General features: G+C 39.5%; 1 protein-coding gene and 1 long non-coding RNA gene across 4 annotated transcripts; one reads left to right on the forward strand and one right to left on the reverse strand.

The window, feature by feature from the left end:
- Positions 1-9,127: 9,127 nt before the first annotated feature.
- Positions 9,128-15,061, reverse strand: LOC127354676 (uncharacterized). Of its 3 annotated transcripts, XR_007881604.1 has the most exons (4): positions 14,920-15,061; positions 13,822-14,199; positions 11,970-12,052; positions 9,128-11,120 (listed from the first exon to the last, which is right to left on the reverse strand). It is a non-coding gene; the product is annotated as an uncharacterized LOC127354676 (long non-coding RNA). The 3 variants fall into 3 exon arrangements; XR_007881605.1 differs by having other exon boundaries at positions 11,970-12,047; positions 13,822-15,061; XR_007881603.1 differs by having other exon boundaries at positions 13,822-15,061.
- LOC127354670 (prostaglandin E2 receptor EP1 subtype-like) lies at positions 9,998-13,385 on the forward strand. The gene is made up of 2 exons (XM_051384739.1): positions 9,998-10,954; positions 12,282-13,385. The coding sequence occupies exons 1-2, from the start codon at positions 9,998-10,000 to the stop codon at positions 12,549-12,551; spliced, it is 1,227 nt and encodes a 408-aa protein (XP_051240699.1). The 3' UTR covers positions 12,552-13,385.
- Positions 15,062-15,076: the final 15 nt, after the last annotated feature.

Raw genomic sequence — 15,076 nt, forward strand, 5'->3', positions numbered from 1 at the left:
GTGTAACATCAATCATTCAATATTTCTTCCAGCACTCTTTGCACGCCGCACTATTTTATGCTTGTTTACAATTTGCAGAAACAGTTTGACTTGTATTTAGACATTGTATGTCGTTGGTCATTGTGGCGTTTTAGATATATGTATACCTTTTCTAACATATGCCCTTCTTGTATGTATGATAGATACATTTTTATGTTTACCTTTGTTCCCATCTAGTTCTTAGCTGTGTGTCTGTTTCTGAGTAAATGCGTTGAGAGCGACAAAAAACTTGGCCAGTAAAGCGGATTCTGATTCTGATCTATGATCTGTGACTAGAGTAGAGAAGGTGAGTAAAGAAGGTCAGACTGGAGATAAACACAGAATGATTCCTTTCGGCAGTGTTACCAAAATGAGTGAGTTGGCATGTTACTTTTGCGGTGTCACCACAGTACAGTATGTACCTTGGGCAGAACTATGCTGAGCAAGTTCATGAACACAGCAGAAGTTTTAAGGCCAGGAGTGTGAGTTATCTGTCCCTCTGCCTACACTCTCTCCCGGAGCGTCACACAGCTGCTCTGTGCGGCCAGCACTAAATCTGTCATATAGAACAGTACACTCATCCATGCATGAGCGTTCAGGCTGAAGACAAATGCAAGATTTTACTGTTAGTGTTTGAGTTCAGTACTTTATGTGAGAAAGGCACATTTTGACGGTGAGAGCTAGAACAAAAACACTTAAGTCCAGATAAATTCTATTGATTTCGGCCCTAGAGCTGCAGCATGCTGCCACAGACATTTCATCATGGCTGTGAGACTGATGATAAAATGAAATGGAGGGAGCTGGAGTGAAGAGATGGATGGCTTCAAAATCTAAACCAACTCACAGCTATAACTGCCTCCATTATTGCTGATATACTGTAAACCTCTTAATGTGCAGAGCCTTTTAAAGGAGGTACCATTGACGTATAATTGTGCTCTTTGTACCCTCAGTCTCTAAGGTTAATTGTTACATGATAAATAAAAAATGTATCTATTCATAAGTGGTGAACTCCAATGAATCTGTGAAATAGGTTAATTAAAGGGACTATAGTAAAATGCTTACTCATAATAAAACTGCATTTGTTGCCTGTATAATCAGAGATAATTTCCATCACAGTATCAGACAAAATCAGAGTTAACATACAAAGAATGGCAACTGAATTTATATTTAGAAACAAGACGAGATACAATGAAAGAATAAGTGCAGATGGCCACAGTATTCCTCCAAATTAAATGAGGGTGGTTGAAAAAAATTTCTTCAGTCTGGTCACGTATTGTCCATGGTTTGGTTTTGACGGATGAACGTTATGATGTGTGAGAGCATAAACTGTCTTTTAGCCAGACAGGGAAGAAAAACTGATAACATTTGTGCGCTATTTAATGGTGGGTAAATGTTTCTCACTTCCCTCAGTGGCACAAGTCAGAAAGAGAAAAGAATAGCAAAAAAACAAAACAAAACAGAAAACAGAGTCTGATTTCCTGGCAATGCTCACCACCATATGGTTCTGTGGATCAGCTAATGATTTCATAATTTCAGGCTGGATTCAGTTTGTCTTCATTGGGTAGTGTTTTATGTCCTCCAAGCTTCTCTTGCTGATTATTCTGTGTCAATACCATTGAGCCCACAACTGATAAATAACATGAAAACCTGTCTGTGGCCAATAACAACCTTCACTAAGAAGATTACGTATGAAAAAAACGTCTGGTATTTACAGTAATGGAATAGTTTTTATGTCTGTATGTAAATATGAAGCTATAAAGATCAGTAATATTTCAAAGGTTAAAAAATAAAATATCACATATCAACAATTATATCTTGTTTGTTTAATCTGTACAAAAACAAAAGTGTATAAACAACAAATGACAGTTGTATGGGGGTTATGGCCAAACAATTTTTTGGACTCCAGGAAGCTTTGCAAGCCCCAATGCATTTGAACAGAGACAGGCTAGCTGGATCCCAGTCTTTATGCTAAGCTAAGCTAATACTTTGCTGGCCCTCGCTTCAAATTCAAGACGTGAGGGTGGTATGAATCGTATCATCTAACTCTCAGCAAGGAAGCAAGTAGGTGTTTTTCCTAAAATGTCAAACTTTTCCTTTAATGTGTTAAGACGTAACACTGACATGATCACCAGGATTATGAGAAAAGAGCAATTTAATCTCATCGAAATCCAATTAAATTTACAGTATTGTCTTTGCAAAGACAATATAACAGTACTAGTAAACAATGCCATTTCAAATAGTATTAGTTGAAATTTAAATCTGAAATTTGTAAAGAATTAACAAGGATAACCTTGTTTCTGGATGGAAACATTAAGCAGTAGTTTGTGGTTAGGTAAAAGGTTAATGTGTGCAACTGACTGAATATGTGATGGTGTACCACCTATTGTGTTTGTGTGTGCATTGATAGGTGATTGGGTGCTTGTGTCAGTGTCTATTATTAATACCATGTCGGCTGATTTGATTAGCAGGCTGTGGTTCTTAAATCTTGCTCTGCTGCAGACCCACTTTAATTACCACTCTCCGTCTTTTATTCACACTGACAGGACCTCTCATTAATCACTACACTGAGGCGAGCCCTTCAGTTTTATTACTGCCGACATCAGCATAGCAACTAAACGCACAGCCCATGTGGTATGATTGTGAGTTCTGTCACCGTGCTCAGGTAGTCTCCCTGCAAAGATTCTGCTTATTTCTCTGCTAAACTGGCTAAATGGCCTTGAAAATGCATTTGTCTTTGCTTTTCTTTGTTTTAAATGTCCTGAATGGGAATGTGGAAGTCACATTTATCAAGTTGCATAAAAAAATAATGCCCTTCAACTCAGAAATTATGTTTTCCATTGCCATTCATGCATTTGAATTCTATGTCTAGGAAAATAACCATCCAATTTAAATCATACCGCAAGCCAAGCACATGAGCCAACACAGCTGGAGACAGCCAGAGTCTCCTTATAGATTTATTCAGATATTGACTGAACATAGGTTTAGTTTGGCTGGGTTAGTAAGGCAGTGTAGGGAGAATGTGATCAGACCATTAAACACTGATATGGAAAACTCTCATTGGTTTTCACTGTGGAAAAAGATTTATGAGAAAAAAACCCACAGAAATGTTAGTTTTACTATTTGCAAAGACAACAGGAAGGAAGTCTTGAGAATTTGTTTCCTCAGAGCCATGTTAGGTTGAGAAACGTTCAGTAGGTCTTGTACTGGATGTATTTCCAGGAACCTGCAGACTTACAAGCTGCTGAATTACATCAGGACATTGGATTGAAGGTTAACTGGAAAAGGAAACGTTAACGTCTTTTCTGTCATAATGTTCTTCCTGTGATCTCGGAGAAAAATTTTCCCCAGATTTAAAATCCAGAGACCTCACATTCTTTTCATAAAGTATAACTAACCATATGTTGTTTTTGCTCAAGCAATGTGCGATATGCAATTCATGTTTCATATCTAGGAACTCGTAATACAAAGCTTTCGTCTAATTCATTGTGGGAATAAGTGGTTGCTGTATTAGAAGATGGTTTGTAGAGCAAGCAGTAGAGACACTGTCCGTACTTGTCCTAAAACAGCGTGTGTGCTTGGATAGCCACAGAGGCTGGCGTCCCAATCAATGTAATGTTTTTTTCTCCTTTTTACTTCGTACATTTCATGATCCCACTTAGTTCTGCTGTCTTAACTGGAGCGCTCCTCTCCCTCCAGCTTCCTAAACCCCAACAATTAAATCCTGACACAGATCATAAATTTTTACAAAACAGGCTCATTGTGTTGGCTTTGCCAGTATTCAGTTACTGTGACATACTGCTCCATTTCTATCAGTGTAATCTGCTCTGGAAGCGGATAATGCAGATGCCTTATAAACTTGTCTTTGCTGTCCAGTTTTACTTAACTGACCAGTGGCTCAAACCATTTATGTGGTGAAAGAAACAAAGATTAGGAAGGGAATTCATAATCTTGAACTGCGGCCTGTGAGCCTTTCAGAAAGACATATTCCGCCACAAACATTTACATATTTCTCTGTGCACACCAGTGTCAGATCCCTGATCAGCCGCTGTCACTGGTTTGAAAATCTCACGGATGCAGTAGACCCAGCATGGTGATAGATTAAAATAGAGAAACAGACGTCATTCAGTAAGGAATTTCATTTGACTTCATAAACCTCATACGACAGCTGAGTATTGATAACTGAAAAAAAATTACATTGATTTGTTGTGAGTAATGTGTCCAATGTTTGTGGATATTGAGCCATACAAACTTAATAACCATTCCCAATTTACCTATTGTATGACTGTAATAAAATCTGATCATAGCTATAAATAAATACAAATAACCTGAGAATTTTTATTTCTATTTTGTGCTATTATGTTGCAGTGATCAATACAAACAGATATTTCTGGCATCCAGAGTCCTACTGTATCTCTTGTTTACACCTTTGATAGAGCAGAGGGGACACCTTTTACATACTACAAAGAAAAAACTGTTATTGGACAGAAAACAACGAGATAAAAAGTCTACAGCCACAGTAGCAGTTTCTGAGGCTGTATTTATAGGCACTGTTTGAGCTAAATGCTAATATGAGCTTGCTAACATGCTTACAATGACAAAGGGGGACATGTACAAATTTTATGGCAGTCCATCCAGTAGTTGTCGTACTTTGTACCATGTGTTGTCCGAGAATGTTGGAAGACAAAAATGTCTGTAGGTGTTTTGAACAGCTATACTTAAAAGTGGGGTAAAAAAAATAACTGGCCATCACAGAGAGGACCAAAATATGTGAATAATTTCTTTCAGACAGTCTCTCCTGGAAAGTACTCAAACCTGGCTTACTTATTTACCTCCAAAAACCTGGCCAATCACTCTGGGAAGTGGGTGTGATGATTGTCAGTTTTGGAAAGTTATAGAAATTGTCGACACACAGCCTCTCCCATTCTGATGTCAGAAATGTGTGTGTCTGTCAACTCTTCTGATGGGTGATGGTAGTGCTTGTACAAGATATTGTTGAAATATCTTACTGCATATGTGAAATTTTGACCTGCTATTGGCATGAGATAAAAAGTCAGGGTCAAGTAAGTGAGCGGGCTCCATCCTCTGTGGATCATGAACGTGCGTACAAAATTTCATGACAATCCATCTAAGATATTTCAGTCTGGACCAGTGGTTGACCGGCTAGAAATGACCAGTAATCCCTTGACGATAATATAAGCTTGTTTGAATCAGTTCTGTAGCAATGTACTGTATCATGTTAGTCAGTAGAAGCAGCAGGAATGTGCTGCACACTAATCCTGCCTGGTTTCTTTCACATCATGTCACATTGGGGGTTACTCTGTGTGACAAACTATGAGGATTTGTGGATTTCACCATTCTCTTATTTGGCTATTTCTCAGTGAGCACCCCCTCCCACCTTTGCAGAGTTTGAGACATACAGTAGACAAAACAGTAACCAAATATTAGAAATTACCTCTGGGTTCCAGCCAGACAGTCAGACAGCAGTTTTTAAACAATTTGCACAACAAGGAGGGTGTGTTTCATCAGGAAAATGTTGCGGAACTTGTTTCAGTTTGACAGCTGGTTTGTCTCCTTGGCTAAATATTCTTATGCAAACATTCCACTGTTTCATTTCTGGCCAGTCGTTTCTGAGGCTCCCAGACAGATAGCGTGTGGCTTTCCACTCATAATAGCCAGCATCTCCTTAAAATGTCAATGAGGAATGCACAAGCCCATGACCCCTTGGTTACCATTGCCACACTGAATGCATTTATATGATGTCACATTGTTTGATTGAAACAAGCACAATGCACTGAAAATTACTGTTATAAGCCTGAATTCTCTTGCTGTAATAAAAAAAAAAAATTTTTTCAAACATCCGTTACTGGCTACTCAAATGGTAAGAAATACTCAATCCCTCCAACATACAGGCATGAAAGTTTGGGTGATGCACTGAACCGTTGAACAGCTGCGGTGGAAGAGTTTTGTATGTCAAGCCAAGATTGAATACTTGTGGGCGCAGGCAACAAGAAAACTCACTGCTTTTTCTTCAATATTACATTTAAACTTAGAGAAAAGATAGAGATCTCACTCAAAACATTTCCAATCTGAAGAGCTCCTCCATCTCAGGGTGCTCCAAAGATCATCAGGTATGCAGCCAGAGGGCTTTTTCTCTTTGTGGTCAGTGGAAGGAGAAAGGGTGTAGAAGGAGCCTCCAGCCCATAAACCCCAGACTTAGTATTGGAAGAGCCAATAGGCTGCAGAGGCCAAATGGCACCATTTGTAAGAGCAATTGATGAGGAAAATGGGGGCAACAGGGTCTCCTTTCAGACCTGGAGGGAAAACACACATGGCGGCCAAATGCTTGATTGTTGCACTTAGAGTCTAAATGGGCACCAGGAAAGGAAGACAATCAGACTTAAATTATTAGCTTTTTAGTCCAAGGATTGTACACACTGAAACATGCCTGTTCTGGTGTGCTAATAAAACATATAGAGCAATGCAGAAACCAATCTAATTCAGCATTGACTTCCCAATTTGCCATGTCTATTCTATCTGAATTCCTTCTGTGGGCTTTGAAATAAACAACGGTCTGGTCAGAAATGATTATGTATAAATAAGTAGTCAGCTGCTTCTGTCTTGACTGGAAGCCTTTTTTACTGCAATTTGTCTGTACAAAAACCAAATGAATCTGAAAACATGTGCCTTTCAATTATTTTTCAAGGGGTGACAATGGTCAGTAAGTATTGGATGGATTGCCTTTAAATCTAGTAAAAATATTCATGGTCCTCAGAGACTGAATTCTAATGTATTTGATGATCTCCTGACTTTTCGTCTTCACAGTTCACAGTATTTTAGGGCATTTTATATCTTCTTTAGGGAGTAGACAGTTGTGATGGGCAATGCAGTTCTTTTCAGTTGAACCATTAGAACCATTAGCAAACTGAAAGCTCCCCCTTATTATGTACAGCATGTATATTTCCGTGGCATCAATTATTAACTAAAACATTTGGTCGTACTTTCTACTTTGAGACTTCAAGACATGCAGGGCAAGGGAAGGGGGCTTAAGCAACTGCCTGCCACTCACTGTATCCCTGCATGTTCGCTCGCTGCTGACTGAGAGCTCAATTAAAGTCAGTTCAGTTGCAGTTGCAGTTACCTGGCAAAGGTTAGCATGCTAATGTGTTAAACAATGGTGAACACAGTAAACATTATACCAACTAGGCTATATCACTAAATTAGCTTTGTCATAGGAAGCATGTTAGCATGCTGATGTTAGCATTTAACTTAGAACTGGTGTACCTGAGTACAGCCTCACAGAGCTGCTAGCTTGGCTGTAGACTCTTATTTAATCAAAGTAAAGATCAGAAAATGATCTTTACAAATGTGTTGGTATTTTTCACTCCTTTAACCTCTCTTCCAACAGACACATTAATAATATTTCCCTATCACACTGAGTCTTCCACAATGTATCTTCAAAAGTCAGTTCACAGATTTATCCAACTGTTGCCAATCAGTAGATTGGATGGTTGGCAACTGTGTAGAACCTTTCCTCCAGGTGTCTTTAAAAAAAAAAGGATGTGTCTGGGCCCACCTCCGCTCTCATTCATGAACCGGCAGCCAATTTGAGATGTTGCTTTTACCCTGTTTCCAAACCACAACTTGTGCAAGTATGTGTCCGGCTGGGCTGCCAGGCTGCCCTGTAAAATTAAAACAAACAAGACCACCTGTCCCAAGTATGCAGCGAGAGGACCAAAATCAGATGTACATGATTTTCCCTCTCAGAGTGTCAATCAAACCGAAGAAAAAGTGACATGTTTCCCTTAATGCAGCTGCAAAAAGCATCAGGACTAACATCGGAATCCTTGAGGAACATTTGGATCTTTCATGAGGGTGAATATGACTTTTCCATACCATCCAGGTATTTGGATCCAAAATACAAATGCAAAACAAATAGGCCTACCTCATAATTTAACCACATCTAATCTTTTTAATTCGCTCTAATAGACCTGCCTCCTTTGCACTGAGGTCATTTATTCAGAGAACTGAAATAGTAAACCCTCTCTAACAGCAGACTGATAAACCTCTTCAGAATAACGATACCTCCAAGGTTATTTTGAGCACAGAGTTGGAAAAAAAGAGAAAAGAAATCATGTAAGCCATGAAACTGAATCTGTTCACATCGATCCAAGCTCCAGAAAACAAAAAGTTGAACAATGGCTTTACTACAAGAAGTAAAATCCAATCCTTACCTTTAGGGGACATAAAAGCTCCTAAAATGATAAAATACTAGTTTGATTGATATTCCATTGACTGCACAATAAAAAACATGATTCAGGAAAATTTAAAAAAATTAAGATATCTTATAAATAGAATAAAAATAGCATGATTTAGGAAAATAAATAAAATAGTTCTAATAAATGTTTTTGCAAATGAATCCTTCTGCAGCAATGCAAAGCAGCTTCGGTGTACACAATGTGCTGGACAAAGATTAAAGAGAGGGCCTACGTGAGATAATTTCTTCGAAATGAAGGTGATACATGTAAAGTGAGTAAGTGTATTAAACAGTACTGACAGTACAGTGGAAGTAAACAGAGAGAAGCGGCGGAGAGCGCAGCAGCGGAGGGCTGAGACTTGACTCAGGGGGCGCACAGCAGCAGAGACGCCCACACAGACTGGAGGCAGAGAGACGCGCTATAAAACCATGATTCCGTATTTGAGTGACAGATTCAGTGGGGATCCTTTACGACCATGAGACAGCCAGACGGGTTCAGACATGGAAAACACTCCGCAAAGGACACCGATGTCTCAGCCTTTATCAGAGGGAACCGTGATTTCTGATCTCAAGAAAAAGGTTTTTTGTTCAGTTTCTGGACTTCACTGATATTGTTTGAGAGACTGTGTCTGTGGAGTATCTCTGGATATCTGTGAGACAAGAAAAAATATCTTTTGGTTGTTCAGCTAGACTAAAGGATATCTCAAATATGTAATGGTAAGCTATTTCTTTACTAGGAATCTCATTATAAAATAGACTAATAACATAACATCAGCCTGAGAGCTTACATTTATCGTTGAGTGGATTGCATAATTGTTCAAATATCTGACAATGATTTGATTCATAACACTGATATTGATTTATAACTGTGATCATAATTTTAATGTACATTATGCACAATATTCTGCAAACGGGTGCAACCTATAGTGCAAATGCACCATCTAATGGCATTTCATCCACAACTGGCAAACTGTTCAGTGAGAACTTACATAGGAATGGGCAATACATAAAGTTTGTTAAAGCAGGATAAGAAGGCCATATTCTGAGGTCTACATACAACATGATTGGTTTAGGTATGAAAATCAGCTATTAGGTTGATTCAGTGGATGATAATCAGATCTAAAACATTGTCAGCAGTTGATATTCTCAAAACATTCAAAACTCATTCGGGGGAGAAATAATCGTCTTGTAGGTTCAATTTAGACAATAACAGCAGATAAGGGGAATCTTCATAGTAAAATAATCTTCTATATGTTTATAATGAAAGATGCTAAAACAGTATATCATATTGTTCAGCCTAGTGTGTCTTAATATATTGCTTGCTGGGAGGATTGTCCTCTTTGTGTCCTGTGTTTGAGTGTCCTCCATGTAAACTAGTCAGTTAGTCAGATCTTCAGTCATCTGTGAAGAATTTGTCGTAGTATGTGTTACTCATTTAGTTATTAGAAGTCCCCAAATCTTAATTTTAAACAGTATAAGGAAAACATACATATGGGTTACAAATCAAATTAAAAGACAACATAAAGTTTCTTATGGTGTTGAGCTGAAATCAGCCTGCCAGAACGGCTTAGTGCTCCTTGTCATAGATTCTCCATGTGGAGGGAATGAATACCATTCTTCCAAAAAATATTCCCTCATTTGGTGTTGGGACGATGGCGGTGGAGAACGCTGTCTAACATGTTGCTTCAAAGTCACCCACAGATGTGACTACGGTATATTTTACTTATGTTGATCCTTGCTCTGTACAGACGTGATCTTCTTTCTCTTGCAGCCTCCCTTAACTACGGACCTCATGACCTTCAGGGTTCAGTGATGTTAGCTTTGAGCCACTACAACTCCTCAGCCTCCCCGCTCTTTCCTCATTTCTCTAATGACAGCGCAGGGAAGTTGGAGGCCAGGGTGACTGTCGAAGGGGTGACAGATCAGCCAAACTTCTCCCCAGGGCAGCCCACCACCGGAGGCGTCATTGTCGTAATACTGTCCATGACACTGGGCATCATCTCCAACATTGTGGCCCTTATCATCCTGGCCAATGCGTACTCCCTCCAGCGCCGCCGGACCAAAGCCACGTTCCTTCTGTTTGCCTCTTCACTGGTGGTCACAGATTTCATTGGCCACGTGATCCCTGGTGCCCTGGTTCTCCGACTCTACCTGTCCGGAGGTGTGCACCATGAGGACTCCAACTCTTCTGACAGGATGTGTCAGTTCCTGGGTGGCAGTATGGTTTTCTTTGGCCTGTGCCCACTGTTCATGGGCTGTGCCATGGCTGCAGAGCGCTGCCTGGGTGTCACTAAGCCACTGCTGCACTCATCCCTGGTCACCAAAACCCGCACAAAGATCTGCCTGTGTGTCATCTGGCTGGCAGCTCTGTGTGTGGCCATGTTGCCGTGCTTTCAACTGGGCTCTTACACCTATCAGGACCCAGGGACCTGGTGCTTCATTAAAGTGCTCAGTGACACTGAGGAGGTGGACGTGGCGTTTGTGGTGCTGTTCTCCGGACTAGGTCTGACCTCGCTAGCTGTAGCGCTGGTGTGTAACACCATCAGCGGACTGACGCTGGTGCTCGCTCGGCTCAGGAGGAAGCCCGGCTCCCATCACTCAGCCAAGTCCCATGATATAGAGATGGTGGTGCAGCTGGTCGGCATCATGGTCACCTCATGTATCTGCTGGAGCCCTCTGCTGGTAAGAATCAGGAAGTGCAGCCAGGTCATAATGAGATTCCTCTTACGCTTCAGTACTTTTCCCATCACTCACTGAAGTTGGTTAATTAGAGCTCTCCTCAGGACTCTGCATGTACACACAGTGCGTGATCGACAGCTCTGTCACTGTCTTGTCAGTTTTCTTGCACCTGTTAGGGCGGGACAACTTTCTCAAGGATTTTCATTTTCCATCTGACTTTGTTGTGGAAACGCCAGTCATTGAAAGGGAAAGTGTTAATGAAATTGTCACATATATATATGACACATATAGATAATCTGTTAAAACATCTTCAGCCAAAGCAGAACAGTTGAAGTGTTACAAATAATGCATCCAGTGTACAGTCAACAGAAAGAGAAGGTCTACTAACAAACATTGATTTCAGATTATGTTGCTCGCTCCTTCAAATAGGGGTAGACAGATCAATACTTACACTGTTAATACTACCACCCCATCTTCTTCTGAGTATCAGTTCTAACCTCAATAGGATCAGATTCAAAAGACGTGATCCATCTCACATTAGATCATTTTCTGGGCACATGAACACTCTTCTTGGTGCCTGGACTCTTTTGTCAGCATTAAATGCATGTGATTACAGTAAATATCACATGACACATCTCCCTTACATGATAGCACATTGCAGCTTCTAAAAATAAGAAATATTGGTATTGAAACCACAGTGGAATGAAGTAATACCAGGTGTTTAGGTCATTTTATTGCAGACACTCAGGACTAAAACTGTGTGGTATCGTCCGCTGTATATTTAAATAACGATGAATGAGCAGGCAATTTTAACAAAACACTAAATAACCATACCTTACCGTAGCCATGTTCAAAGAGCATTACTAACATGATATCCATAACATGTTTCAGACCCGCATCTGTGCTGTCACTCAAAAGCAATATCTGTCCTTCCTAATATGGATGTAACAATACTATATAAAAATGTTATTTCATGTGATAATGTAAAAACAACATTGGGGGTGCCCCGTTAGCTCACCTGGTAGAGCTGGCGCCCCATGTACCAAGGCTGCGTGTCATCCCCTCTCTCGACCCCCTTTCCCATGTCTGTCTTCAGCTGTCCTATCCAATAAAAGGAAAAAGCCCCCAAAACAATATTTTAAAAAATCATAAAAACAACATTGGTGTATCCATGTCACACAGATTTGTTGTGTTTTCGTAAAATAATCAGGATCACTTTTGTTGTTGTTATAACTGCAAAGTTGTTATTTTGAGTCGTTGTAGTGTCACTATCAATGCTGTGCTTTTGCTCTTTCTTCGTGTAATAACTGCTCATGTTTCATGCCTACAGATCTTTGGCTTGATGACTGTTATCCACTCCTACACGAGATCTATCGGAGATGACCTATTACAGTATCAAACCCTGATGGTGATGGGCGTGAGGCTGGCAACGTGGAACCAGATCCTCGACCCCTGGGTCTACATCCTGCTGCGCCGCACTGTCCTCCGCAAAATCTACCTCATCACTAAGTGCCAGGCAGGCCTTAGGGGTAATATGTTAGGCCGCTGGGAGCCCACCTCCTTTCCCAGCTCAGAGAAGAATGAAGTCAACCAAGTTTGAGCTGAGAGAAAGACTTATACCATACTTTGTGGATGTACTTTGTCACCAGCTTGTTGAACATACAAAGAACTCAGCATGCAAAGCCGCTTAGAAGGAGACAGGAGAAGAAACCTGTGGAAGGAACTAACTTTGTTGCCGTGATGGTGGAGCCGATCACATTAGACATGCAGTTTGACATTTCTCGGCTGGTCCACTAAAGAAATGTTTAATGGATTCAATCAGAATATCTCTTTCATAGTCCATCGAAGTTTACCTGTGAGTTAATTGTCTGACATTACAAATGGAAGCTAGCTAATGCTATGATTTTGCACAAAATATTGTAAACTTTCTACTGTTTACTTATAATAAGTGAAAATTCATTATTATTATTATATTATTCTCATTTGGAAACTCATGGCCACAGTATATGAATGCAGTACTAACATGCTCTGTCCTGAGAGAGACTAAGGATTGCAGGATTGATTTATAGAGGCACTAGTTACTATTTTCACCAGCTTTGAAAGTAAGAAATAAATTACATTAGACAGATGTGGAAGAATTTAGCTGTACAGGTAAAACCATCAGAGGGAGCTCCAGAGCAAAACCAGATGTATTTAGAGTGTATTCGAAATGTTAATTACTCTGCTGAATGTATTTCATAAAGGAATGTTAATATTCAAATACTTTGGAGATTATTTAGTTTAAGTTTAAATATGCTTTCCTTGTGTTTATACAGTGCTTTATGTGAAATAATGTAATGTTTTTAACTTAATACTTGAATTGTACCCTCAGTTTACTGAGGATATGTAACGAACTTTAAATTGAATGTAAATAAAACAGTGCAATGTGACTTTACTCTGAGGTTTTCCATTAATTTCTATCTTTTCCATGTTCTTAACAAACAGATTAGTGAGTTGTGTGGTTACTAAATATACTACAGTGGTGCAGTTACTAAACTGTTTTATGTATTATATATTATTATATATAATTATTCTGGTAGCTAAGCAGTGCTAGAATGGATTGGACGAAACACTGACTAAGTATTAATGAGAGTTTTGTACTATTGTACTTCAGTATTTTCTCAGAGTATAGAGTATTAATGATAAAAATCTGTACTTTGGGTTGTGCATCAGTATGCTGTGATCTACTGCAGGGATTCCCTGCAGAGTCATTATGGACTTCACTTTCCACAGGAAATAATGATGACAAATAAAAAAGGATTATCCACAAAGGTCATGCAGATAACATATCAAAGCAAGAAGAGTGTTGAGTAAATCTTTCCAATACATACCGGATTCATTTGCTGTTTCCAGTGAGCTGTTTTCTTTCTTAGGCAAGTGTCTACGCAGGTAGTCTGGCTCTCATGTGAGTAAACTTTGGCTGACGTGCAGTTCATCAATGAAATACTATTATTACCAGCTTCCTATTTTGTCTCTTTCCTCCCCTGCATCATGTCTTTCCAACCACATTCACATGGGCTGCAGCTGCGACAGTTTTTCCTTCTTATTCCACAGACCTACTGGGAGATCCTTTATGCAAAACGCAACTTGTTGCAAGACGTGAGTGGGATCAAGATGGCCCACTTTGTTGTGTTCTCACCATGAGAAGTGATCATGTAACTCTGTGCTGGTCAGTAATTAGCACAAAAATCATGAAGTCTGTACGCCACCTGAAATATGCAACGATAATAAATAAGCAGTGGTGGGAGAAGCATTCAGATCCTTCAAAAAAAGAAAGAGCAATATAAAATTATACTGCATGTCCTGCCGGAGAAAAATTCTACTTAAGCAAAAGAACAGAAGTATTAGCACCAAAATGTACTTAAAGTAAAGAACTTGTTTCGTCCCTGGGACTGATGTATTGTTACATATGACATTATTCTTTACCGATGCATCAGTGTATACTGGAAGTAGTGTGTTACTGTTGGTCAAGGTATAGCTAGTTTTAACTTTTTTATATACAGCTTGGTAGTTTAGTCCAGTGGTTACCAAAGTAGGGATCAAGGCCCCTCAAGGGTCACAAGATATAACTTGGGGTCCTAATATGATTAATGGGAAAGTAAAATACGAATTTGAGTTAATTTCTGTACAGATTTTTTGCTTTTTTTTTTACCTCTTTGGGCATTGAACATTTATTTAAAAGTCTAGTATGTAACATTTAGGAAATTCTATTGCCAGACATTTGATATAATATTCATATTCATGCTAATTTAAATCCGTAGTCCCTAGCCAGGTAACAGAAATATTACAAATGACAATAACAGATACACAAGTAGCCTTTATACTTTTAGTGTCAACAGATTAACATGTGCATTGGTGATTTTGTCATGTAAAATATAACTACTCCTATTCCCTATATACTATATATAGTCCACTGATGGTCATCTTACCATTATTCAAACAAAACAAATCCAACCTTTGTGCCAGTTTTGACCACTGAGGCCACGTAGTGAGGTAATGTCGCTCCGGTACAGCAGGTGGCGCCATGCACCGTGATCCGCCAGGGAAACCACAGAAGAGGTCATCTTCATGCGACCCTTCGCTGGT

This window comes from Dicentrarchus labrax, unplaced genomic scaffold (genome assembly GCF_905237075.1).
Source record: "Dicentrarchus labrax unplaced genomic scaffold, dlabrax2021, whole genome shotgun sequence".
Classification (NCBI taxonomy): Eukaryota; Metazoa; Chordata; class Actinopteri; family Moronidae; genus Dicentrarchus; species Dicentrarchus labrax.

Excerpts from the sequence above, each read along its gene's own strand:
- LOC127354670 (XM_051384739.1), top strand. The coding sequence starts at position 9,998 with ATGTTGATCCTTGCTCTGTACAGACGTGATCTTCTTTCTCTTGCAGCC. Across the intron at positions 10,955-12,281 it reads TCTGCTGGAGCCCTCTGCTG|ATCTTTGGCTTGATGACTGT; the intron begins GTAAGAATCAGG and ends TCATGCCTACAG.